This window comes from Mustela nivalis, assembly GCF_964662115.1.
Source record: "Mustela nivalis genome assembly, chromosome: 5".
Classification (NCBI taxonomy): Eukaryota; Metazoa; Chordata; class Mammalia; order Carnivora; family Mustelidae; genus Mustela; species Mustela nivalis.
Window position 1 is genome coordinate 37016356 of NC_139024.1, and position 27041 is coordinate 37043396.

General features: G+C 34.0%; 1 protein-coding gene across 8 annotated transcripts in view; it reads left to right on the plus strand.

The window, feature by feature from the left end:
• The window catches only part of EPHA7 (EPH receptor A7), a 172912-nt gene that overhangs the window by 39590 nt on the left and 106281 nt on the right, over positions 1–27041 (plus strand). For all 8 annotated transcript variants that reach the window (XM_082731671.1, XM_082731672.1, XM_082731673.1 and 5 more), the window contains exons 4-5: positions 21522–21677; positions 22534–22869. In XM_082731671.1, the coding sequence (XP_082587797.1) occupies positions 21522–21677; positions 22534–22869 (492 nt within the window). The remainder of the gene's footprint in view (positions 1–21521; positions 21678–22533; positions 22870–27041) is intronic.

A 27041-nucleotide genomic window follows, 5' to 3' on the forward strand; every position in this document is an offset into this window, starting at 1 on the left:
GATTTTAACTTCTAAAAACATTCATAAAGGAGCTGGCTGCTAAAACGTCCTAAATCTTCAAGTTTCAGAATTTTGGTGTATATCCAGGTTATTTAGTTACTATAGATGTATACTAAAGTGAATTTTTTTTTCAGGGGCTCATCATCGGAATTTCAGGAACTCTTAGAAAAGCCATTTCCCCTTGTTGTTATCTCATTCTAGTGATTAAGGTGACACTCATTCTGTTGTTATTAATGGCTCTCCTTTCAGTTTTGAAAGGGTTCTGGCTGGGGAGATGAATTATATAGTTATCTTCCATATAAAGCATTTGGTCTCCTTACCACCCACTTTTTATATATTTCCAAAATAATCACTTTCTAAATTGCATTCTAGTATGTTTTAACTCTTTAAAATAGAAAGTTGTTACCTACCATATCCAAAATAAAATTTATGTTTGTGTGACTGGTAAGTCGATCCACTAACAGAAGTAATTATTTTACCCTAAACTTATTAAATTTAAGTATTCATATTTCAGAATAGCAAATTAATTATAGGGTTTTTTGGGAGTCAAATTTAGAGCTGAAAAGGTAAAGCACCTTATAGGATTACTTGTCAAATGCAACTAGATGGAAAGAAAAATTATGTTTTAAAGGAGAAGCAATTCAACTTCTTTGCTTGTCTGGAATTAATGTGCATTTAGAGTGAACTTGCATGAAGGCAAATTTGATTTCCATAATTTATTAAATATTTATGTTCTGATCATACTGCCAACTAATCCATGTGAAACATAGTTTTAGCTTGGACAATGCTAATAGGTCTCTTTTTCCTGTATTACTTATATTGATAAAAATGTCTACTTGTGATTTTATTCATTCAGTTATAATCAGTATAATCAGAGTTTATGCTTTTTTCCCCCCATTTCTTTGTGGAATGGTTACTGAATATGCAAACACATTTATGAAGTGATTAGAAAATTATACTTGACAGTAATCAGGTGTAACAGTGCATAGTATACACCAAATAGCCCAGAACTTTGGCAAAGCTCTGTAGATGCAGAAGAAATGCACTACTAGAAACCAGACTGGATTCAGAAACTGCTGGCTGGGTTCTAAACCCATTTTTACCACCTAGTAACATTATAAATTGGTGTCAGTTGCTTAATGTCTCTAAGGTTCCACTTTATCTGTTGAATGAGGGAAATTCTCTTGCCTTGCCTATCTCATGTGATGCTGTGAGGACCCTCTCAGCTCTTGTAAATCAAACTGCATTTTAATTTCCAGTATTTTAAAACCAAAACTGCTGGCGTGAGCTGGATAATGAGAAAATGTAAGAGTAGAGCCTGGGGAATATCTAATAAAAATTCTTGATTCTACTTCCTAAAGATCTACTGAATGTCCAGCTCTCTACACACGAACCTATGTGTCCTGTCCCAGTCGACCATCATCTTCCACCTGTCATCACAGCCCCACCTTTCCCTGTTCTCCATTTCTGTCTCCTGCTAATCCCTTACAGCTACAGTGATGTTTCTAAATATGAGTCTTATCAAAATACTGTCTTCTGAAAATCCTTCCATGGCTTCCTATTCCTCTTAGAATGACATAAAAATTCCTTAACACTCGCCCTTGCCTCTTTCCAGCACCATCACTAACTCCTCTTCTATCTGTCGCCTACATTCGGGCACACCGACTTCTGCCCTTGCTTCCGATTGCCATGACCTTTTTCCTCTCTGCTCTTTCTTTGCCTGTGAGTAATCTCTTTCCATTCTCTTTTGCATATTTCTTACTTATTCTGCAAGTTTCACTTATACCAGAAGAGATGCCACTTATCTGTGTTCCTGAGCGGATCCTGTTCATGACACATCATGCTTTTTAGAACTTCTTGTTTAATTATTGGCCTTCTATGAGACCAAGCTCTGTGAGGGCAAGGACTGTGTCTATCTTTCTTCCCACAGTGTCTCTAGTTCTTTGCATAGTGAGTACATAAGAAGCATTCATAATATTTCCTGGATGATGAATAAGTGAACAACTGTATAGGAAAATAGTATAGTAACTAAGATTAACTTTGTCACAGGTTACTGTATTGAGAGTGTCAAAAGAATAATGGATGAGAATTAACTTGATATGAGAGGTAGAGAGAAGTAGAACCACCATGTTTTCTGCTACTGAAGGAATAACAAGTTCAGTTTTAGTTTGTTTGTTCGTTTTAATTCTAGGTTAGGATGGATTTTATAACTCTGGAGACATACCTTACATGTAGATGGAAATTTAAAATAGTGGTACTGATAGGAGAGAAGGGATAGGGATAATAAGCATGTTCCTGTCAACTTTAATCTATATAACATTTTTAAAAATTTTCTCAGACCTTTTTTAAAAAAGATTTTATTTATTTATTTATCAGAGAGAGGGAAAGAGAAAACAAGCAGAGGAAGCTGCAGGCAGAGAGAGAATCAGGCTCCCTGCTGAGTAAAGAGACCAAAGAGGGAGTTGATCCCAGAACTCTGGGATCATGATCTGAGCTGAAAGCAGACACTCAACCCACCAAGCCACCCAGGCGCCCTTCAGACTTTTTTATGAAGAAGCTTCAAGTGAAGTTAATTTCTAAGCAAATCATCTAGAGCTTTAGCTGCAGAAATTCAGAGAAAAACTAAGTCTATAAAAGCTAAAACTAAGTTCTGTTACAAAATCATGTTCTACTCTGTTGAATATGAAAAAAACCTAGCTGTACTTTTTTTTTTTTTTTCTTCTTCCCTAGTTAGGACAGGACTTCATTAACAAAGAGATATCTAGGTCTCAGGAGTAAAACTGACAGATACCTGTTTGTTAGTAAAGCAAGGTTTCTCAACAATAGCACTATTGACAGTTGTGCCAGATAGTTTTTGTCATGGCAAGTCCTGTAGGATGTTTAACAGCACCTCTGATGTTTACCTACCAGATGCCAGTAAAATCACCCCCGTGAAAATAATCACAAGTGTCTGTAGGCATTGCAAAATGTCTCCTGGGGACAAAAATCACCCTCACTTGAGAAGTATTATACTGGAAAATTAAAAATTATATCCCTATGCCATATGGATAGGAAAATTTTATAATGTACTGGAGCCTTGTAATTCCCACATAAATTGCTCCTGGATCTGTATTTGCTGATTATTGGCAAAATGTAAAAGATCAATGTGACTACTTTGAGATTTTGTGAGGAATGTGAAAGTGGTGAGGACTCTGGACACGGTGTCTCAGAAAACAAAGACATCTAAGGAATAGAATGGATGATAGAAATATAAGATAAGAAAGGACAGTGAATTTGTGTTTTGAAGATCTGCCTCAAAGGTATAAAGATTGAACGCCTGAGTCTGTGTCACTCTTTGATTTTGGGACCCAGGACTGAAGAACTAAAGAAGGCTTACTTTCCCCCGCAAAGGCAAGGCTTCAGTTACAGCGTGTGCACTTATGTCTATAGTCTTTATTTTTGTTCAAATGCACTTGAATGGAAGACAGTGAATGTTTCTTATAATGGATGGATACGATTTCCAGAAAATCAACTGCGTGTATATCCCTGAACATAGGAGAAACATCTTTGGGCTTCTGCTCTCATACATTACGATCAATTGTTTTTATGTCAGTTTGGCTGTAGACCACCAGTGTTGTATTAGTTTGTGAAAATGAAACCACAACATGTCACGTGGTCACTGTTCATGACAGTATGCCATGCTTTCTGGAGTGCATTCTCTCTCCCTCTTGATTATTACCGCCAGACTTGTTTTTAATTAGGAGTAGGACCCGCCTCCCGCTGCCTAACTTCTCTCACATCCTCATATCATAAATCTCTTATAATGAAGGTTTTGTGGGCATACCTGATAAGAGAAATAATGACAGAAGCCCTATAATACTGCGATTTTTCTTCTTTAGTTGTCATGAAGAAAGAGAATGGTCGCTTTCATTTTTCTTAGTTGTCTTTAGAAAAAAAAAATTGTCAGACTTTAGAGATATGGATGGAAAGCAGATTGATATCAAGTGGTTTACGGGTGCTTACATCACTGTTAAGGGTAGCAAAGAAAACTCATGAATTGACTAGAAATCAAAGAAATCTATTCTTTCTTCATTACTTTTCCTTCCCTCTCTTTCTCTCTCTCTCCCTCTTCTTTTTAGTGACTGTTTTAGCTGTAATCGCGGTCTCCAGTGAACTGGAGCTTTTCTTGACCCTTTCAGTTCTCTGAGTTTTTATCAGTCTGTCTTATGTTGTTTTATTTTGGTGTTTCATGGCAACGTACGCAGCTTGAAATGTGTGTTTGGCATATTTCCTTTCATTGTAGAATAGAGGAAAAAGTTGTACCTCTACCTAAATAATATACTAAAGAAAGTAGATTTATCCAGACCAAAACAACAGAAAGGAAAATAGGTTACATTTCAAATGAAGATTTTTTTTTAAATGATGTTATTTCAAAGAATTCTTTATACATGATTTCTTTAGCTGTCAAAACTATTAAATGAATTCCAAAATCAAAACTTCCAGACATTTAGGCTACATAATTTATATAATGAAGCAATTAAACAGATTGCTTGTAAAAATGTTGGAGAATATTTCAGAAGGTTTCTTTTTTTTTTTTTTTTACATTTTAAAGGAAGCAAAATATGTTAATTAAAAATAATGTTCTTTACTGTGTTAACATAATAAAGAATTATAATATTAATGATATGTATAAGGTACTTAGTATGTTCTAGGCACTTTTATAAGTTCTTTAGTCCACAAAACAATCCTATTTGGAAAAAACTTACTTTTCCTAGGCAGTTTCCTATCGAATGGTCTAGTGATACATCTAGCATTTGAACCTAGGGTTTGAACTCAAGGTGTTTGATTCCATAGCCTGCATTCTTACAGACTGTCCTCTACTAATCTAATAACTTTTTCTTAACTATCAATATGTATTCATATATACATGTTTCTTCTATTTTGGCAAGTAAAATTATAATCTACATATGTTTACATGAAACATTAACATCCTGGGCACTATTAAAGATTAGCTTACTGAGGCATAACACTCAGAAAGAAGACATCAAAGGAACAAACTCTGGTGAAATATAAAGGAAACATAATTAACACCTTTACATTTGATTGAAAGAATATGATAACTCTCTTGGAAGACTATAGTGAGAGCGTAAGGTACCCTGCGTGAACTAGCTAGCTAGAGATAGAGATGTAAATCTTAGCTATAGTGTTTAATTATAGGCAGGGCAAGAGACAGGAGGGACTCAGTTGCTTAAACCAGAGGTCAGATACGGCTTCAAAGAAGATGTGATTTGGAATTGTAGCAAATGCATTTGTAATGAATCTTCTTCAGAAGGTTTAGCACTCCATAGCTTACTTCTTGATATAAATAGCTCTGAATTCGAGCCTGACTCTAAAAAAAAATGCTCTAGTTAAATACCTTTTGTGAGACTGTATGTTATTTTGGTACTTTCTGTTAGCTGGAAATTCAATATTCTACTATTTTCTTATTATTTCTTCTAACATCTGATAAATTAATTTTTATTTATTGTTATGCTTTTCTCCCTGAAAGTTAATAGGAGTATTTATGAAACACTGAGGTGCACTGTGAAAGGATTTATTCTTTCATATATTAATCAAATATGTAAAATGGGATTTGAAGTACAATTTATTTTTTCCTTTAGCAGGAAAGCATGCAATATATTTATCCATTAGTAAATGACATGCTTATGTTGAGTTCATGATCCTTCAGAAGGGAATGCATTTGAGGAAAAGAAAGGGTAATGAATATAACTTAAACCTTTGTCTTTCTAGAGATATAACTTGGGGGATGTTGGTGAATCTTTCCTGAATACTAAAAATACTGCTAATTTTGATACTATCATCAAACTCACTAATTAAATTACCTCCATAACACAATATAATAATCTTATGTGGTAAACAGCCAACAAACTAGTCATATATCAAATTCCAGAGAATCAAGAATATATATTGATTGTCAGATTGAAAAACTATTCCATAGTATTTCCAGAAATTATACTGAATAAGGGAAATATGATTTTAAAGTATTTTGCTTGGGTTTCCTGTTCAACCAGAGTATTGATTGAAACAATTTAACTATAGAATCCTCTATTTCTAAAAAATTGGGGCTTCTGTTTCATACGTCATACAAATTCTTACAAATCATACAAATTCTTGAAGAACTAGTTATATGGAGCATTTGGATTTTAAAAAAAGATAAACATTTTTTGCTGATAAGAGTTTCTTGCTGAATTTATTTTTGATTTTGGATGTTAAAGCAACAAAGTATAATTTTAGGTTATGTTAATAAAATTAAATGTACTATAAACTTTAGAGAGAATGTGCTATCAGTCATTCTAATTATAAGTTTTGATTATGTCAAAATATTTAGATCTTTATTGTTTTATGTAACACAACCAAATATTTAAATAGAAAATATACAAACTCTTAGCTATTGTGACAATTCTTTTAAGAAATATTTAAGTCTGTATACACTAACATAAAGAGAGGAGTATGTTTTGAGAATTTTCTACTCCCTTTGCAATGTAGCTGTTTCCAAAGAATAATAGAAGAATTCGTTTAATAAAAAATGATTTTGTGATATAGACATTAAGACAATACCAACATATGAACCTACTCAACTCTAATATATTCCATGTGAAAAGTAGAATGTTTAACCATATTAAATTACACTTAGGTTGTTAGGTTTTTGCAAGCATTGTACATTGTACAGATAGGTATTTAATGCATTTCATGAACAGAGATTTATAAAATTTAGACAAATTGCATGCCTTTTGAAGATATAACTTAGATGGAAAATTTCATAAAACAGATATAATGAAGATAATAGGTAAAGAGTGGTACACCTAATTTTGATAAAAAAAAATGTTCCCTCCAAATTGTATTTTTTAAAATTTTTTGAAAGATTTTATTGATTTATTTATTTGACACACAGACAGAGATCACAAGTAGGCAGAGGGGGAGAGGGGGAAGCAGGCTTCCCACTGAGCAGAGAGCCTGATGTAGGACTCGATCCCAGAACCCTGAGATCATGACCTGAGCTGAAAGCAGAGGCTTAACCCACTGAGCCACCCAGGTGACCCTCCAGTTGTAATTTTGCAAAATATTTTATAGAATCAATACTTTTCTATTTCTTTGATAAAAGAAGGATTTCATTTTGGGAAAATACAAGAACTTCACAAACCTTTACTGACATTGTGGCTACGCATACTCTTAACATCTGTAGCTTGAAAAGATCCACTCTTTAGGCTCCTTCTTAAAAGACTACTAATTTAAACTACAGAATAATCATATTGAAAAACTGCAAATGGAAAAGAGTGGCAAAAAGTCATATTCTTGAAAAGTTAGGATTGTCTCCTCTTACCATTGTTGTCATTAGTCTTGTCTTGCCATAGGTATTGTTTACTGTTTTCATTATGGTGTAATTAAAAGCATATGAAAATTATCAATCATCAGATTCCTAATTTTGTCATTGGTATACATCCACTTACAAAGGGGTTTCACAAAGTCTTATCCAGTGCTTGATTATCCCTAAAAGTCGATTAACTGTGGCTTGTAGACGTTCTGTTTGTTTAGATATATACACACTGGTATTCTAATTACTCTTTTGCTAAACATTTACAAAAGAGTAATTCAACTAAAATGATGAAAAAATTTACTCTAAAAGTATTGTCTGGCCTATCCCAATGGGTTTCCATCTGTGACTGTATCTTCACAATGCATTTTCTGTTTTTCTCCTTTATGTTCTTTACCATTAATTTTACATGCAATCTTGGAACTGCTTTTTTCCTTCATTATTATCTGTATTCTTGTGTAAATTGATATTTTCAAAATGTTTAGGTGGGTTTTGAGATGATTTGATTCTGATTAATTAGGAATATTTAATGCACTGCTAGCTTTCTGTGCATAATACTGTATTATAGTACCATTATATTCTAGTTTGTCCTTTTCTTTCTAAGAACTTCCAACACATTTTTCATTTGGAAATTTACACATTTACATTTTTATCCTTTACCATGAGAAAATAATATTTCACTTATAACGTTTTCATTTTTTTCAGATTTAAATATATTTTGTAGTGCTTGCTTTGGCAGCACATATACTAAATATATTTTGTAGTACTTGCATTAGTTTCTCTGAGCTCTTTCTTTCTTTCTTTCTTTCTTTCTTTCTTTCTTTTTTTAAGTATTATGGTACGTTAGTCACCATACAGTACATCATTAGTTTTTGGTGCTGTGTTCCATGATTCATTATTCACGTGTAACACCCAGTGCTACATACCATACTTGCCTTCCATAATACCAATCACCAGGCTAACTTATTCCCCCACCTCCTTTCCCTCTAAAACTTCAGTTTGTTTCCTGGAGTCCATAGTGTCTCATGGTTCGTCTCCCCCTCTGATATCTCCCCTTCATTTTTCCCTTCCCTCTCTTAATGCCTTCCATTCTTTATGGTAGGGTACTTTATGTTCTTATCCAGTTTTCCCGTTCTTTTAGGTTTCAGTTTTTAACCTGAAAAAAGTAAAATATTATAGCTACGTATAAATAGGCTTTAACCCTTAATTTTGCTATGCCCCTTCCCATAGTTTGTATACAAAATGGATTTATATTAGATATATCTTAGATAAGATAAAATGAATTTATCTTAGAAATCGAATGCAAAAACATAAAGGTATAGAAGGGTGTGTGGATATATGTGTGTTTATGCTCATTATAAAAGAAAAGATGTAACAGCCCATTGTATTTAAATTACTTTTTTGTTTACAATAATTGTTTTTAAAAGTTAGAAGAGAGCCAGTAAGAAATAAATTGAAATCATTTTTCATAATGTAAGGCATCAGTGATGTTTCTGTGTTTTCCAATAGAAATGTTAATTATAAGAATTTATTTTAATAGTGGCCTGTCTAGTTCCAAATTACTAACAGAAATGAAAGTATATGTTTACTTTTTCGATATGGCAATTCTGGACTACCCAGGACTAGAATATTCTTGTTTTTGAGTCTGGATAGGTCATATATTTAAGGAAAAAATGGTCTTCTTTTTAAGAATGTTGATCTTTTTTTGTCTTAGAAAAGAGCCTTACACTGACAGTGTTATTATGATTTATAATTCACAACTAGTAGTTTTCCCTTTCTTGGAATTTTTCTTTCCCAGGTTCAAAGAAAGATGCTCTAATTATGTGCTTATAAAATATTTCACATCTCATTCATGTACTTATTCATATCACCATGTTAAGAATGCTCGTAGAATCATGTTAGAATTTATCTAAAGCATTAATCTAAACATGGCCGCGCAGTTGTCTTCTTGCACAGCCTAACAAGGCTCCTCAAGAGTGAGAGGCCATGAAATGTCTTTCCTTAGCTGATGTAGTCAGGACTCTACTACAATGTACTTAAGAAAGTGCCATGCTGTTTCCATTGATCTGATTACTATAAAAAGTTTACTAAGTTGTGTTGGTGAATTAGCCTCTGGTAAGTAGGATAGTTATTACCAGATGCCTAATATTGCAAGATGAATAATGATTCTTTCATTCAGTAAATGCAGGTTAACTTCCTGCTATGTGCTAGACATTGTGTGAGGCTCTGGAATCTACAGACACATAAAATTTCTGCCCATGAGGGTCTCACGGGGAGGTGGAAGAGACACACATGGAGAAATAATCATGACACCTTTAATGCGATAATTGTGGTATGTTGTGCAGACAGCATTGTACCGTCCTCCTTGGTAGCTTTAGGAGGAAGTAAAGCTTTTAACTGGTTCATGAAAGATGAATTAGTTATTTATAAAAACAGGAACTAAACTAGATGTCTTTTTACATGTCTAACGTAGCTACCGTTACCAAAAATATTTTTTATTAAAAATGTATTAAACAATAACCTAATCGTACCTACATTCACTTTTTGTAAAATGCTATGAGTGCAAAGTAGATCAGGTACAGATAGAGCTGTGTCCAATTATTTGCTTTGTGTGAAGATTAAAAATGAAAAATTGGTTTTCTGTTATTAAGTAGTAGGAAGTATGGGAATCCAGTTACAGAATTCTTATTGTTTTATTTCTAACAGTTCTGGTTATCTCAGAACTCTACATACATACATACATAATGTGTGTATGTATGTATAAGTCTGTTTGCTTAGGGGTGTATGTGTGTGTATGTGTTTGTACATGTAGTGAGCTCCATTTTTTGAAAAAAGGATTGCACTCGACAACATCATTTGTTGTGAGGATTTATTCTGCCTGTTACTTTCTTTTGTTTCTAAGAATTAAGGATTGAGTGAATATCCTCATTGTCCTGCTGCATCTTTTTAAAATGTCGTGCTTCAGGGCAAACTGATTTCTTTATGATCTTCAGAAAATTTTCCACGGACATAACAGAGATGATTATTTATCTCCCCACATGTTCAAACTGCCTTAAACTGCTTTAGGGTTATTTGCTTCACAAGACTTAGTATTGATCTACATTACATAACTGACTAAATAAGGAAAAAAATACTGGTCTTCATAATATAGCTAGAAAGATTGTTTTAACTGATGATTTTTGTTTTAATCATTTTTGAAATTTTTGCTGAAAACTAATGGTAACAATTTGATGTTTTAAAAGACTGGTTGAAATGGAAGGATGGCTCTTTGTTTTAAGAAATTAAAGTGGAATTGGGGCGCCTGGGTGGCTCAGTGGGTTAAGCCCCTGCCTTCGGCTCAGGTCATGATCTCAGGGTCCTGAGATCAAGTCCCGCATCAGGCTCTCTGCTCAGCAGGGAGCCTGCTTCCTTCTCTCTCTCTCTCTCTGCCTGCCTCTCTGCCTCCTTGTGATCTCTCTGTCAAATAAATAAATAAAATCTTAAAAAAAAAAAGAAATTAAAGTGGAATTATTTCTTTTCATTTGGCTATAGATCTTGAAAACTCTTTCTACGGATAGACAGATTTAAGTGTATTGCGGGAGAGAAACCAATTATTGATGAATCACTAACGTGATACTTTAATTTTCATTCTTTGAATTGAACTAAAAGTGCTCACTTTATTACATATGATTAAATTTCAAATATTTGTATTTATATACACATTTCATGCCCTGCTAAATTTTTTGAACTTGAAGTAACCTGCTTTTATGAAATATTCTAATGTTGCCAGATCCACTATTAGCTTCACTGAAAGACAAAGCAATAGCTGCCACAAATAACTCTCCAGTTTAAATATAATTGGTCAATAATGTCCCTTCCCACATTTCCTGCATGTCTACCTGTGCCGAGTAGTTTTCTCTTTTCACATTGATGAAATGCTACAGCTCTGGCAGGAAAGGTGACTTTAGAGTCTGTATTCACCACTGAAATAGGAGATAATTAAACACATTGCAAAAGATACAAGTTAAGGCACAATATATATAATTTACATAATGATTTCTTATGAAATACCAGAAATTTAATTAGCTTAAGCACATAAGCAACTGATTATCCATACCATTTAATGCCAGATCAAAGGTAATATGTATTTAGAGATCATAATATTTGCTTTTTGGTGTACATAACTTTGGTCCACTGCTTTGCATGATGCAAAGAGTAGGCAAACAATAATTATTAAGTCAGGGCAGGAATGAGTAATTTGTCTAATAATTTGTGTTTTTTGTTTGCACACACATCTGATAATGGAGAATCAGCTTGTTGTTTATCACAGGTAGAAACTAGGGTGAAATCAAAACAGCATGGAGATTGGCATTAAGAAATAATTATAATGGTTATTTATTGAGTGCTTATTCTCCACCAGGCACTGTGCTAGATTTTTCACATGAATTATGCACTTTAATTCACAGTAGTCTCATGAGATAGTCTTATTATTAGGTTTCTCTACTTCTGATATGGAAAAACTGGGCGCAGAGTACTTAAGCAGATTTGCGAAGTTTACATAGCTAGGACAAGCTTGAGGGGAAGCCAGTGTCACAATTTGTATAACGGGCATGTTGTATTGTCTTTTCAGGATTGTTGAAGTGAGACTTTCTGTGGTGAAATTAACAATATCTGTCATTCAGAATGTGAATTTCATCCTTGAAGAGGTGTTGTTTTAAAATGATTATGTTAAAACCAGAGTATTGATCTTTTTAAAAGAAGAATCCTCACTCATATATTTTGCATCACTTTTTGTCTATAAAGCCTCCATTGTCTGAACTTTCTTGGTATGTTTTCAAAACTGTGAGGAATGGCTTAGTGTAATGAGAATGAATAATAAAACTGAAATTATAAAACTTACAGTCTTATAATAAATATAAGAGAGATATTTGAGTGTAAACTTAACAGTGGCCTAAATGCTATAGTAAATTGTGCCTTCACCTAAAATCTTCCCAACACCAGCCAGTGTTTAAGAGCGCTTCTCTTTGCAGCCTCTTGCTCATAATCATAATGCCCTCAAGGAAATCTTTTAGTAAAATAAAATAATTCTGCATCACAAATAAGCCTTTTTTTTTTTTTTTTTTTTGGTCACCCTTAGCTTCCGCTAATTTAAGTGTTTTTAGTCACATGTGTTTTAGACACATCCCTGAAGACCCAATAGTTACACTTGTTTTGCTATAGACTTGAATTAGGGTTAAAATTACTCTGTTTCAGTCCTTTTCCAGTAGGTTAATAAATCCTACGTTTGTGTAGGTAATTCAGTTGTTCTATCTGTGGGTTGATCTCTCAGAATGAACCTATGAGAACAATATTGAGCGAGATCCAGAAGGGTCTGATTTCATTATGTGTATTCCCTTTTAATGGGAGTCAGTTTTTAAGTTATTCATATAATTTAAGAACTCCACTTCTGGATTCTTACCTGCATGAACCGAAGTGAATGTGCACATGTCTGGGAACACAGGCCATGTTTGACCACAATGGCACCAGGAGGGCCGGAGGTGAACTGCTAGGCAGATGCATCTTGACACAATATGTGCCATTGCCTATCAGGCATGGAATACAGAGGCAGGCCGGGTCTTTCATACTCCTGCTGAGGCACCACTCAAAGACGAAGTGAGTGTAATTATATGTGGGGTTTTGAGGATTTGGTGATGGGGGCTGAAGTATACATGTTTTTAAATATAACATTTCAACAAAAAACATTGTAGGGAGGTTTAATAGCTAGATAACTGATTACTGTGTTATTGTGAAGATGTTTTTATAAATAGAAATATATTTATATATACATAAGCTATATATAAATATAAAACTACTTTATATAGTTTTATATATTGTAAGTATGTATAAAATAGAAAACGATTTTCTATAGTTTTATGTAAATATATAGAATTAGTATGTCTATAATACTTAGTAAATAATAACAAGGAAACAAAGGCACTGAACTCCAGGAATGTGAAGTGATTTCATCCAAAGTGCATGTGAGTAAATGGTGGGGTAGATTTGAACACAGATTTTTTTTTAGTTAAAACCCAGTTCTCCTTTGTTCTATCACATTGCCTGTTTAACATAACTCATATTTGTAAAATAGAATAAGAAGATAAGACCAAAGAGATCTCAGTGTCCTAATTTGATATTTTTTACTCTTTTTTATCATTTTGGTGGTGACATCATTACAGCAATTTTCTGATAAAATAACAAGTATTTTAATGTCAAACCTCAGTAAAATTCCTAATGTATTCCAAACTGATAATAAAGGACAAAAACGCAGTCTTTACATAATGCGTTGTTTTCTTTTCTCTTACAGCCTTTTTAAAAAGTTTTAATGTAAAACTTTAAAAGGTTCTTATTTTACCTGTTTCTTTTCCACTGTATGGTATTAACAAAACATTAAGTACTCAATTAAATAACACACATATATATTTATAATGCCCTGAAATTAATTTTTCTTTTGTTAGTTTCAAAAATCCCCCAGTATTTTCAGCACTTGAGCACCTGTTATCACGAACTTTATATTCCTCATCATTTCTTCTCTAAACTCCTACAAGTTAGCTGTAGGGTAATATGGATGGTGCCTGGCAAGCTGTAATACACTCGTTACATCATGTTGTTTTTATCCTCTCTGCCCGCTGTTCATTCTCAATGTGAAAAATCATAGCATATCAGTGACAGGAGGTCTGGCTTTCAGGCAGACTTTTGTAATTATTCCCACTGAGGCCCTGTCAATAGGATTAAAAAACAGATTCTGGATCTGTCCATCCCAGATGAGGTCAGCACTTTGAGCAGTGGGAATACTATTTCTGCAAGCTGTGCTTTCCCCTTTGCATTACAGAGCATAGACATTAATATGACACAAGTATTTGAAAGAGCCTATGGAAACAGACTAGCTTTGCTCTGAATTAGGCCCTGGATTAAGTACAGGGTCCATCTGCAATAAATAAAATAACAACAGTCATTAGAATCCCTAACTAAGTGTGTGTGTAGGTTCTACAACAATATTAAGGCCCAGAAAGTTCCAGTTACAGAACAATCCTCTTATAGTTCATAATTAATAAACTCTTTGCAGCTGCGTAACTGCAGCCGGAAACATCTGCAAAGCCTCATATTTTACACACAGACATATACACATAATTCCTTCAGAAAAAGTTCAATTGTGCTTCAAATCGCAGGTCTGGAAACAGAGTGTGAGACCTGAAGAAGCTGAATCTGTGGTATTTGCTTAGCTTATGGTAGGAGAAAGGTGGGGGGGGGGGCTGGAGCTTCCCTTGTCTGACAAAGAGATGAGGGTAAATCAAATAATTTTTAAGGTCTATTCAGATATTCACATAAAACTAACTCTGTATAATTAAAAATCTCTCCTAATTATAAGTGTGATTTTGGTAAGACTCTTTTTCTATTGTTAAAAAATTGTTCAAATAAAATTGCTACTCTTCAGATAAAAGAAAAATTGTTATTTATGAAACTAAAATTAACACATGGGTAAACAAATATATTGATTATAGATTATAACCTGGATTATAGGTTTAAAATTTTCCAATATTTTTATAATTCATATTTAATTTGTTATGCCTCACTACAGCTTTAATTTTTTCTTAAAATTTATTTATTTATTCGGGAAGAGAGAGAGAGAAAGAGAGAAGGTGAAAGCCTGCAAGTGGGGAAGACGCAGAAGAGGGAGAGAAGCAGATTCCCCACTGAGCATGGAGCCCTCTTGTGGGGCTTGATCTCATGACCCATGAGATCATGACTTTAGCTCCAATCAAGAGTCAGGCACTTAACCAACTAAGTCACCCAGGTGCCTCCTAACTATGGATTTATAAAAATAGATGAATATAGAGTGTAAGTGTTAGAAAGACAAACTAGCACACTATCAACAGATGTAATTTGGCATTTTTTCTTATTGTTTGCTTACTCATATGTTCAATTTGAAGTTATATTATTAATGTATTTCTTTTTTTTTTTAAGATTTATTTATTTATTTATTTGACAGACAGAGGTTACAAGTAGGCAGAGAGACAGGCAGAGAGAGAGAGGAGGAAGCAGGCTCCCTGCTGAGCAGAGAGCCCGATGTGAGGCTCTATCCCAGGACCCTGGGATCATGACCTGAGCCGAAGGCAGAGGCTTTAACCCACTGAGCCACTCAGGCGCCCCTGGATTTCATTGTATGTATCAGGTTTACTGAAACATAATTCACATACTGTACAATTCATCCATTAAAGTGAACAATTCAGTGGTTTTTCAGTATAGACATGAGTTGTATGACCGTCATTATAAATCACATTTAGAGCATTTCCGTCACCTCAAAAAGAAACCTTACACCCATTAATAGTCACTCTCCATTTCCCCTCACTGCCTCAGCTCCTCAAAGCCGCTAATCTACGCTTTGTCTCTATAGGTTTATCTATTCTGGGCATTTCATATAAGGGAAATGTTTTTGTGATTGTATTCTTTCACGTAGCCTCATGTTTTCAAGGTTCATCCATCCATGTTTGATCACTGAATAATATGCTATTGTGTTTATTCATTAGTTGATGTACATCTGGGTTTCTCCTTTTGGGGCTATTATGAATAATTTCACTGAGAACATTTATGTGTAAGTTTTTGTGTCGATACACATTTTTATTTCTCTTGGGTATATACATAGGAGTGGAATTGTTGGCTAATCTGGTAGCTAAGCACTTTTAACTTCTTTAGAAATTGCCAGTTTTTGTTTAAGTGGCTGTACAATTTTACATCCCTAACAGCAAGGTATGAGGCTTCTAACTCTTCCATGTTCTTGCTAACACTTGTTTTAGCTAACCCCCCCCCCTTTTTTTTTTCTCTTATAACCATCCTACTGGGTATAGGTAGTATCTCGTTATGGTTTTGATTTCTATTTCTGTGCTGGAAAATCATGTTGATCATTTTTGTGTGTTTTTATTGGCTGTTGTATGTCTTCCATATAGAACTATCTATTCACATTCTATGCCTATTTTTGATTGGCTTATTAATGAATTTTCATTCTTCATTTTACTTTTCCTAAAATTCTGTTTTATTAGATTTCTTAATAATATCTTATTTTTCCTCCCTCATCAATTTTATGGTGAAGATATCTTGTCATGCATTCTTTAGAAATTTTGATAGTTGGAGAAAATTTTGATAGTTGGAGCATCTGGGGACTTGCTGGAAGATGGTTCTAAACATGGAAAGCTTTTAAAATACAGAAAAGTCCAGACCCTAGAAATGATTCAATTATTTTGATAAGGCCAAGTCATTAGGGTTTTTTCAAAGCATCCCTAATGTGCAGTCATGGAGGACAGTTGACCAAGAATAGATCATCAGTGCCTGAAAGTCCCGGTTGCTGTCAGTTGTGTCTGAGATTAGAAGTCGAGTTTAAGATTTCCAAAGAGTCCATTAAGGACCAGAAGAATCTTCTTCTAGAGAATAACTCTACAAGTATGTGGATTTTCTGGGATAACCAGTTTATGGGAAAGGGTCTTTAGAAATATAACCAATAGGATATCTACCCCCCCCCACACACACACAAGGTTACCCTTAAAGGTCATAAACCTAAAGAACCAAAGAGTCTGAGTATCTGCGTACTCATTCAGAAGGAAGAGATACTCCATTTCACCTAATTGCTTAACCTACCCAGAAATTTGTCTACGGCTTCTAGGATGACCTTTAGAATTGTTGATCTGTGTTGAGCACAGATTTGTTCTACCAGTACGCTGATTGTTCCACAGACTGTGTGCATCACGCAAGTATATGCTCAAAGTCCTGGCCCCCTGTTGCTTAAACACTTGACATCCGTTGAACACAAGTTCGGAATCTGATTGTGAGGAGAGTTTAGCTGCGAAATCAGAATACAAGACTTTAGTAACAACTCTCATGTATTTAAATGTCCTCATGTTCCAAATTTGTTGCAGTATTATTACTTTTAAGTAATTCTTTTATAAATGGGAAACCCTATTGCCTTTTGTGTTCTTTTTTAAAAGAATTGAAATCTCAAACATTATTTGAACAAATGTAGTTACATAAGGGCGCTATTCTTATTGAAATATAGATGAAATTGAGCATAATAGATTATATTTATTTCATCACAGTAAATAGTATAACAGGTCTTGTAGTAGAGTGTATTGTACCATAATTTAGTGGATGTATTGCACTGTATTTTTAGTGCATGGTAAACAAGTTTCACTTGCTTCTTAGATTCCCTTTTTCTTTGATGGCTTTTCATTAGAATGGACTAAGTGAAAACTTGCTTGGTGTATGAAATCTGACAAGATTATGGTTCTCAGCTCTGGGGTAATGAACTTACATTATTTTATTCATTAGGGCCCCAAAGGACCAAAAAAAAAAAAAAAAAAAAAAAAAAAAAAAAAAAACAACAGCAATCAAAAGAATCAATCCAGGTCTTCATGGTAACACTGAAAAAATACTATTACTCAAATAATAGGTGAAAGATTATTTTTACAAAAATAATTAAATATGGAACACAAATTTTATATATATTCCCAGTCTTCATCAGTCTAGTGAACATTACCTAAAAATAATCTTTAATTTAAAAAAGCAAAAACATCAAGAGGCAGGAAATTAAAATTGTATGTTTCTTGTTGTAACTAACTTTACCATAGCACTCGTATTATATGAATTAAAGTTTACCCTGAGAGTTCAAATGCTATTGAACAAATTGAGAAACAAAGCGAAGAAAGAAAAGTTTCAAAGCCACATTTGGACAATATCTAGCAAGTTATTCTTGCATACTTCATAGCTGTGTATAAAGGGAATGTATCCTTGAGGTTTCAGAAGACATTTACCTCTAAAAACTTTTGTACTAGTAATTTTTGGAAAGCCAGCTACATTTATAGAGAGGAGAGACTGCCTTGATTTCCACATAGCCTTTTCGGGAGCCTTTGCAGGGGTCCCCTTGTTCTTCCCTATGTGGCTGATTGTGGGGTGCCACTCCCCCCCATTTCTTGCATTGAGTATTTTACTCAAGCTATTTTGTATAGATATCTCATCTAAAATTGTAATTTTAAGAGCATCTGTTAACTTCCTCCCCAAACTTTTTTACCACCCAGTTGCTCACTATTATCCTAAGAGATACAGCTTATGCCTTTGCATGTTCTTGGCTTTGCTCTTAACACCATTGCTCCAAAGATTTTGTACTTATTTTTAATAACTCTAAATTAATAGTCTTCCTAGAGATTAGGTGAAAACTGTCTTGTCACAACTTATTATTTTCAATATTAACTGAACTGAAACAGAATATTACTTCAAAGAAAAAATGTTAAGACTTTGATGACCACATTTTTCCGGTACTGCCTCTATCATTATCTATTTAATGATACCCATGCATGTAGGCCACAATTTTTCAGGCATCTTTGATGCCAAAATTCACAGTGCAATTGAGAATACCTATTTAGTATCTCTTCTATGAGGTGTGCTAGGCTATTATTTCATAGCTTTCTAAATTAAAATAATAGCTTTAAATTAGTAAAAGGGTATAATGAAAGACAACAAGGACCCATCAAAAATTAATTTTTAGGGTAACTAGAGCCCTGGAGACCCAGTGAATAAGTGCCAGACTTTGGCTCATTGAGCAGTCAAGGCTGGTGGATAGCATATGGTTGAGTATCAGCAGTCCTGTGTTCTAAATCCAGTTTTAACCTAGACAAACAATTATTTGAAGAACTCAGGTTACTTTTGCTTCAAATCTGCTTTCCCATCTGTTAAAGTGGCAATGGAATTTAATGTAACTTTGAAAGTTGAGTGATAAGGATTTTAAATTTCTCCACATTAGGATCCACATATATTCTACAAACCATGCAAGTTGAGCAAGAAATGTCCCTCCTTATTTGTAAGAAAAATAAACTACGCCTTTATTAGAAGCTTTTATTTGCAATGGGAGAATGAGGATTCTGCGGGATTCCACTAGGTAGTGTGCTGCCTACTAATTCTGGAAGCTCTCCCTAGTAGATGGTAAATTACGTTACCATTGTGCTTCCCATTTCCCTGCTCCCTAGCCTCCACTCCTTGTAAAAACTGACATACGGGTCATTAAAGATGGTCAGCACATGTCTCTTCTAACTGGCTCTTTCTTTTTCTTTTTAAATTCTCTGGTCCTTAATGTTATCAAAGTGCAGGTTGTGAGTAAAACATGATCTTCTCTATCTTACGGATATCATATGTGATCACTTAATTATAGACAATACATAAAGCAAGGTACAGTGAATACTTAAAAGAGAGGAATTTCTATCCAAAGAAACCCTTGCCAAATCCTTTATTTTACTAGTTAACCATTTTTATGTGGCAAGATCGTATCTTTAGAAACATTTTATTTATTTATTTATTTATTTTTTTAAAAAGAATTTATTTATTTATTTGACAGACAGAGATCACAAGTAGGCAGAGAGGCAGGCAGAGAGAGAAAAAGAGAGGAGGAAGCAGGCTTCCCGCAGAGCAGAGAGCCTGATGTGGGGCTCGATCCCATAACCCTGGGATCACGACCTGAGCTGAAAGCAGAGGCTTTAACCCACTGAGCCACCCAGGCTCCCCTAGAAACATTTTAAAGAGTTATATTTTTGTTATACTATTTTGCAATCAATCTCATTTTCTCTGTGCCTTAGATTTGTAGTAATTGCTACATGTGAAGTTGTATTAAGCTTCTTTTCCTAAGATGTTTGTGAATGCTTCCTCTTCTATGAATTGCAGTAGCCATAAAGGCAGACTGGCTTCTGAAGATAGTAGTGGATCATATATTTACAAGGAGATGGTTGTAGTTCTGTTTACATATCTATCAATTACCTTTTGCAATATAACACGCCTTTAAGTTTTTAAGTATCTAAAACACTTGTCTCATTTGTGTGAAATAGCGTTATTTCTTGAAGCTCAAAAGATGATTTTGAACTCTCAATTGATCGTATTATGTATTAAATACTGAGCATGTGGACAAAAGTAGAGAAAGACTCAGTATACCATTTTGATAAGATAGAATTGTTTATCCCACTTGAAAATGAAAATGTACTTAAGTTCCTGATGCCCGAGTTGAGGACATTACATAAATGTGAATATAATAAGTTAAAAGTCATAATTGAATTTATGTTATTCACTAATCTTTCCTTATAGATAATGATTAATTTCTATTAAATTTGAAGTCACTAAAACCTAAGCATATATTCATTTGATAAAGTGAAGGGTAAATTAAACTTATTTAATATATTCAATGTATGAAACCATTAATTAAAAAAATTTGTTGAAATAATGAAAATTTAATTTGCTTAATTTTAATTAAAGATAAATATATAAAATGATCAATGATAAAAAATTGTTCAAGACTGCTTGGACTTAGTAGAAAATAGGATATAAATGAGTAAAAGCAGCCTCACTAGGAGGTGATAGAGACATTCTTTGTACACGTCTATTCATTCCTGAGAGCAGTTGCTAGGTTAGTGTGACTATTGTTAACCTCTCTTTGCAGAGGAAAAACAGTCATCATCTGTTTACAGTTGAAGGCGTTCTCCTTATTTCTGGTGGAATAGGTTTCTCCTTTTCATAGGATTTTGTTATTTTTAGTAACAGGAAACTTCACTTAATGGAATGCAGCCTGCCTTATAACTTAAAATTGGTTGAAATGATATCTTGACGTTTTCTGAAAATTTGGGAGGATATACACTTCTACCATTTTCCGATGAAATTTTTGTATCATTGCTATTTCTAGTCAGGTAATTAAAACTGTTTTAATATTTTTCAAAATGAACCAAGTAAACACATAAAGTCAATTTACTGCCACATTATATTAAGAAAACATAACTTTGAAGTATGTTAATTTGTATCAACAAATATAAATTATATTGAAAATGAACTCATCTGAATTAAATATCCTATATTTCTGTCCAATTAAGTTATGTTTCTGTTCAGTTTGGAGCTCTAGATTTTTAACTGATGCCAATTATAGGTGCAAGTTGACATATCATTTGATTTTTATTATTTCACTTTAAAATACAGTATTAATAAAACTGGGTTATTGACATACATGGAAACAAAATTTTACCATAGAGAGCTTGTTTTTCGGAAATTAAATTTCCTATTTTATTCTTTGCTAAATATTACTGAAATTAAGAACATCTATTTGCTCTCATGTTTCTATTTTCACTTTCTTTTGCATACCCAGCCTGTGGCCGTGGGTTCTACAAATCTTCCTCTCAAGATCTTCAGTGCTCTCGTTGTCCAACTCACAGTTTTTCTGATAAAGAAGGCTCCTCAAGATGTGAATGTGAGGATGGGTATTACAGGGCTCCATCTGATCCGCCCTATGTTGCCTGCACAAGTAAGTTCGTATTAGTAAAGTAGGGAAGGACTTTCAGAAGCCTTCCACTCGTTTATATTATTGTGACATTGTTGAGATAGGCTTCGGATTTGTGAGTGCCTTCTTCGTTATTAGTAAATGTTTACATTTTTTCATGTGCTGATAAAGGCTAAATAATAATAGAAAATAGATACATCTTATGTCATCTTTAGTGAGACTTTCACATCTGCAAAATCAAGATGCATCTTAATGATATTTTTCACTTGCATCCAATAAGAATCACAAATAAATGTAAGAATTATTTGAGTCTTACTTAGATGCGAAATGTGATTAAAAAGTCATGCTTTACAAATTAAAATTCCATCACTAAATAGAGCAAATCTCACATCTTGGTGCTTCAGTTAATGAATGTTGGAGCGACCCAAATCCAAAGCCAATCCCAGACTTCCTGTAAATCATTCTTGAGCACATTAAGAATGAATAGATGTATTCTCTGTTATATGGTTAAAGGGAGACTATTTTTAAACAACTGCACAACTGTTTTTTTTAGGTGCATTAACTGTTCTTTTTAATTGCTTGGAAGAAAAATAGCTAAAGACTGTGGCAAAAGTACAAAGACAGTTGTTATCCTGTTTTCATTTTGACATATTAAATGGAAAATAAATAAAGCCTCTTGCCAAGTGAATTCAAGGAGGCTTTTATGCAGCTTCTCTAGGAAAGGTAATGAAATGTTTATGTAAAAGAAAGCATTTCAACTAGTTTTCTGTATGGTAATTGAGCCACTAGCTTAATGGCCCATTCTGATCCTTTCATTCATGTCTTGGGTTTGTTTTTTTCTATTTTTGTTTATTTGTTTGTTTATTGTTGGTTTCCACAGGGCCTCCATCTGCACCACAGAACCTCATTTTCAACATCAACCAAACTACAGTGAGTTTGGAATGGAGTCCTCCTGCAGACAATGGGGGAAGAAATGATGTAACCTACAGAATATTGTGTAAGCGGTGCAGTTGGGAGCAGGGAGAATGTGTTCCCTGTGGGAGTAACATTGGATACATGCCGCAGCAGACTGGATTAGAGGACAACTATGTCACTGTCATGGACCTGCTAGCCCATGCCAACTATACTTTTGAAGTGGAAGCTGTAAATGGAGTTTCTGACTTAAGCCGATCCCAGAGGCTCTTCGCGGCTGTCAGCATCACCACTGGCCAAGCAGGTATGTTTTTGTGTTTGTCTTCACTAAGTGAATAATGCGACTACATAAGTGAGGTGTCTTGCTTGGGCATTTAGTTAACTTGGCTACACAGAACTCCATTATTCTAGCCTGTTGATTATTCACACCTTTAACTTTTCTTTGTTATTTCTCCTGTTGCCTATTAAACCATTGCTTAGACTCATTAACATCTCCAGAGATCTGGCAGGAGAACTAAAAAGGGATAAATTGTAAGGCAGTTAAGACTGTTCTACGACAAGCAGGTCTGCGGAAAGATCTTGAGGAAGGGAGTGAAAATTCTGGACAAAATGAGATGTAGGCTGGTTCTTGCAATTTTACTTTTTTGTGTGGTATGCGCTTATGATCAAAATCTCCATGATAATTAAGAATGATGAAAGAGTTGAACTCCCTGTCTCACTTTCTGTTAGCCAATATTTTACCACATAGAATGGGATATTCGTAACATATAACAGGTTGGTGTCAAAATTTGCATGAGGGAATTTTAAGTTCATCAGTAGTAGATTGGTGATCCCATTACTGTTCATAATATTAGAGCACAGACTTGGGAGGTCTCATGAGGATTTCAAAAGAAATAGAATTAAGCAATAATAGCCATGATGATTGTGAACTCATAACTTAGCCTCAAAGCAGTTTTCATTTACTTTTTTCTTGGCATGCGAGGTGCCCTGCTCAGTCATTCTTTGTTGTGGTATGTTTTGGAAAATACAAATTGGAAAGGAAGTTTCAGAAATTGGAGACAATCTAGATCTTCAGAAAATCTTACTACTGAAAGAAGTTTCAGAAATTGAGGGCTTTCTCAACGTCTTGCTGCTGAAAGAAGATGCTATGTAGTAGATGTAGCCAAGTGCCATGTCATCATCATTAATAAAATAGGACCTACCCTGGAGTACTGAGTTGTGTGAGCATCATAATAAGCTTATAGCAAAGTCTTCCTGATCTTTGGTTGCCTGTCAGAAACCAGTATTATCCCAAATTTCTGGACATAAAATAATCTATTCTTCACTTCCATTTGAATTTTAACAAAATGCTACCTATTAAATTTTATCTGCAGAATGAAATCTATGCATTTGGTCTCATGCTTACCTTTTTGAATAGATTAGTAGGCTCTTATTCTAAAGGTTTCATTTTGATGTTTATTTGAAAGCCAATTGCAAATCAGATCTCTTGTGTAAAAGCAGAAGTCTGGAGGAAAAGCAACTTAGAAAATGTTAAATTTTCAAAAATTGGACAAAAGAAATAACTAGTTGAACTTATTTGGTTTGATTCCTTGTATTTGCCTTGACCCTATTTACTGTTCTCTTCAAATCATTTGGTCAGATTTATTTGCTTGTGTTGCTTTATATTGAAATTTGTCACCATTAACTTTACAGTGAGTGAGTTCAAAACATTTTAGAATCATGATTGTGACACTATCGCAGTTAGTAGAAACTCTTAGGTCTACTGAGCTAGCATTGTTATTTTATCCCTGTGATATCAAGTATGGAAGGGACATTTGTATTTATTTTTAAATGACCCAAAGTTGCTGAACTGATGCCACAAATAGAGTTCACCAAACAGACTGCTTTGAGGATCTGTTTTGTTTTAGTTTTTGTTTTGGTTTTGTTTTTTTGGTTTTTGTTTTGGTTTTGTTTTTTTGGTTTTGCTCCTATAATAAAGAAAATATTGAATTATACACTTAAAATGAGTAAATTTGGCATGTATATTATACCTCAATAAATATTTTAAAATTTTTAAGAAGAATAAATATAAGCAAGTTAAGAAACAATGTTTATATTTTTATACTAAAATACTGATTCAGAACTGCTTAGTCTCTATTGCATCTCAAATGCTAAAACCCCATGAATTTTGAGTTAGTTTTTTTTTTTATTTTTACTTTCAGAAAGAAATGCATCTAAATAAGACAGCAATCTGTGGTAATTAAAGAAGTTTGTAGAAGTTTTCTTATTTTTTATTATTTAAGATTTTATTTATTTGAGAGAGAATACGGGTGCAAGTTCAAGGGAGAAGAGTGGTGGATGTGGGACAGTGCAGAGAGGCAGAGGGAGAAACAGACTCCCTGCTGATCAGGGAGCCCCAATGCGGGGCAGAAGTTTTCCTTTATTTTATTTAATGGAGGAAATTTAGAATATGTAAGTGACTATTCTATTGAATTTGTATACCATACCCACTTCCCGCTGCTTCCCGCCACCTGTATTTTTGTTCTTTCTAAAGGAGGAATGCTTTGAAATTTTGCCTGTGTTCATTACTATCTATGGAAACCGGCAGTGGTCCTTGAAATTCTCTTCCTCTATTAACTAAACAGCATCACCTCCCACCTAGTTTATGCTACAGTCATTTCAACGATAAGTTGAAATCAGGATCTCTGGTCAGTTATTCCCCTCATCAGCAATCTATCGATGCCTACTATAAGGAGATTTATTAGGAGAATCTGCCCTGTGTCTGGATAAGAATAGAGTGAAGATGGAAAATAATCAGCCAGTGTTTGAAAAGTAGTGTATACACTTTGTATCTTTTCTGTTAGCTTTGCAGTTTGGAACACAACACCCCTTCCCCACCAGTGCTTGTGGAAATGGAAGTACACTGACTACCCCTTATGCTTTGTTCGGGGTAAGCATAAGGTTTTTGTGTTAAAGGACCTATGCTCCAGCCCCAACCCTGCTGGTTAGGAGCTACGTGTTTTTCACTAGATCACTGGAGTTCTACGTGACTAAAATGGAGATAAAATGTTGGATGATAGATATTGGAAAAAACTTAAAAACTCTTTAGTGTCATAAAAATATTACTGTAGCAAGTAGCAAAATGAATGCTGAATTAATCCTCTCTTTTATATAACTAGCTGTGAACCTGTCAAGGCAAAACAGAGTAAAATCTTAATCTTTCCCAGTGTGTGTGGGGGGGAGACATTACTGGGGACTTAGAATTGGCAATTAGTTTTATAATCTTAGAGGGGGAGGAGTTTAATTTTGTTTTGCCTGTGCAAAATATGACTGTAATCTAGTCACAAGTTATCTTAATACTGAGATTCTACTTTAAACCAATAATCATCTTTAAGATGAAAAGTGTACAGAGAATAATATGTGATATTCATATTTCAATAATTTTTGTATTTGTCAGGAACATATGATCTACATAAACTGGCTGATATATATATATACACACACACACACTTTTCATTGTTGTTTTATTTTATTAGGAATGATTTGACCTATTAAGGGCAAAGTCACACATGTCAAACATATGTATGTCAGAGGTACTTTAAAAATATATAAGTGAGGAGGAAAGCACATGCATTTAATTTATGACATTATGATCCTAACTTTCCTTTACATTGGAAGGTTATCTTGAACAAAAATGATCTTAAGAATCACGTAAGTGAAAAAAAAAAAAAAAGAATCACGTAAGTGTTCTTAAAAGCTGACTATTTAAATGTTATTAATAACAATTTATATATTAACAATTATAACAATTTAATATACAACTGTACTGAGTAGTGTGTATCAAACACTGTTGAAGACAATGTTCCTATCCTCAAAGCAGGTAAGTTTGTACCTACCCTAATGAAGAGCCCATACTGTAGCAGATATATTTATTTACACATCTAATATGACAGAGCACTTGAATATAAGGTGAGGCATGTTGTAGACTTTCAGGAACAAAATACAGAAACCCCAAGAAGGAATGATCCATTCTATCTGTGGGAAAAGGGAGGTCCTCACAGAAAAGATACCAGTTAGTGTTGAACATTAGATTTGATTAGATTTGATTTTGCCAGGAGAACAAGGGAATCACATTGTACACCCTCAACAGGAGCTCACTCATTAAGACATTGTAAGTGCCACTACATTCCTTCTCCAGATTAAGTGCATTAACACAAAAATGATCTGCAGAAGTATGAAAGTTCATAAAAACAGGTTACCCTAAAATTATTGTCTCATTACAATACCTCTGTTCACTGTGGGATCTCTCAAAAAATTCAGGTCATTTTTAAAGCATACAGAATCAAAACATGTGGTCTTACCCCAAAGAAATTTAAATGACTCAGCAATTATTCTTCAGGTCAGGGAGTATGTTATGTTCATCTGTACCTTTCTCGTATAACACGGTTCTTTCTATAATCAAGCTGAACAATGAATGTTGTGCAATCAATTCCAATG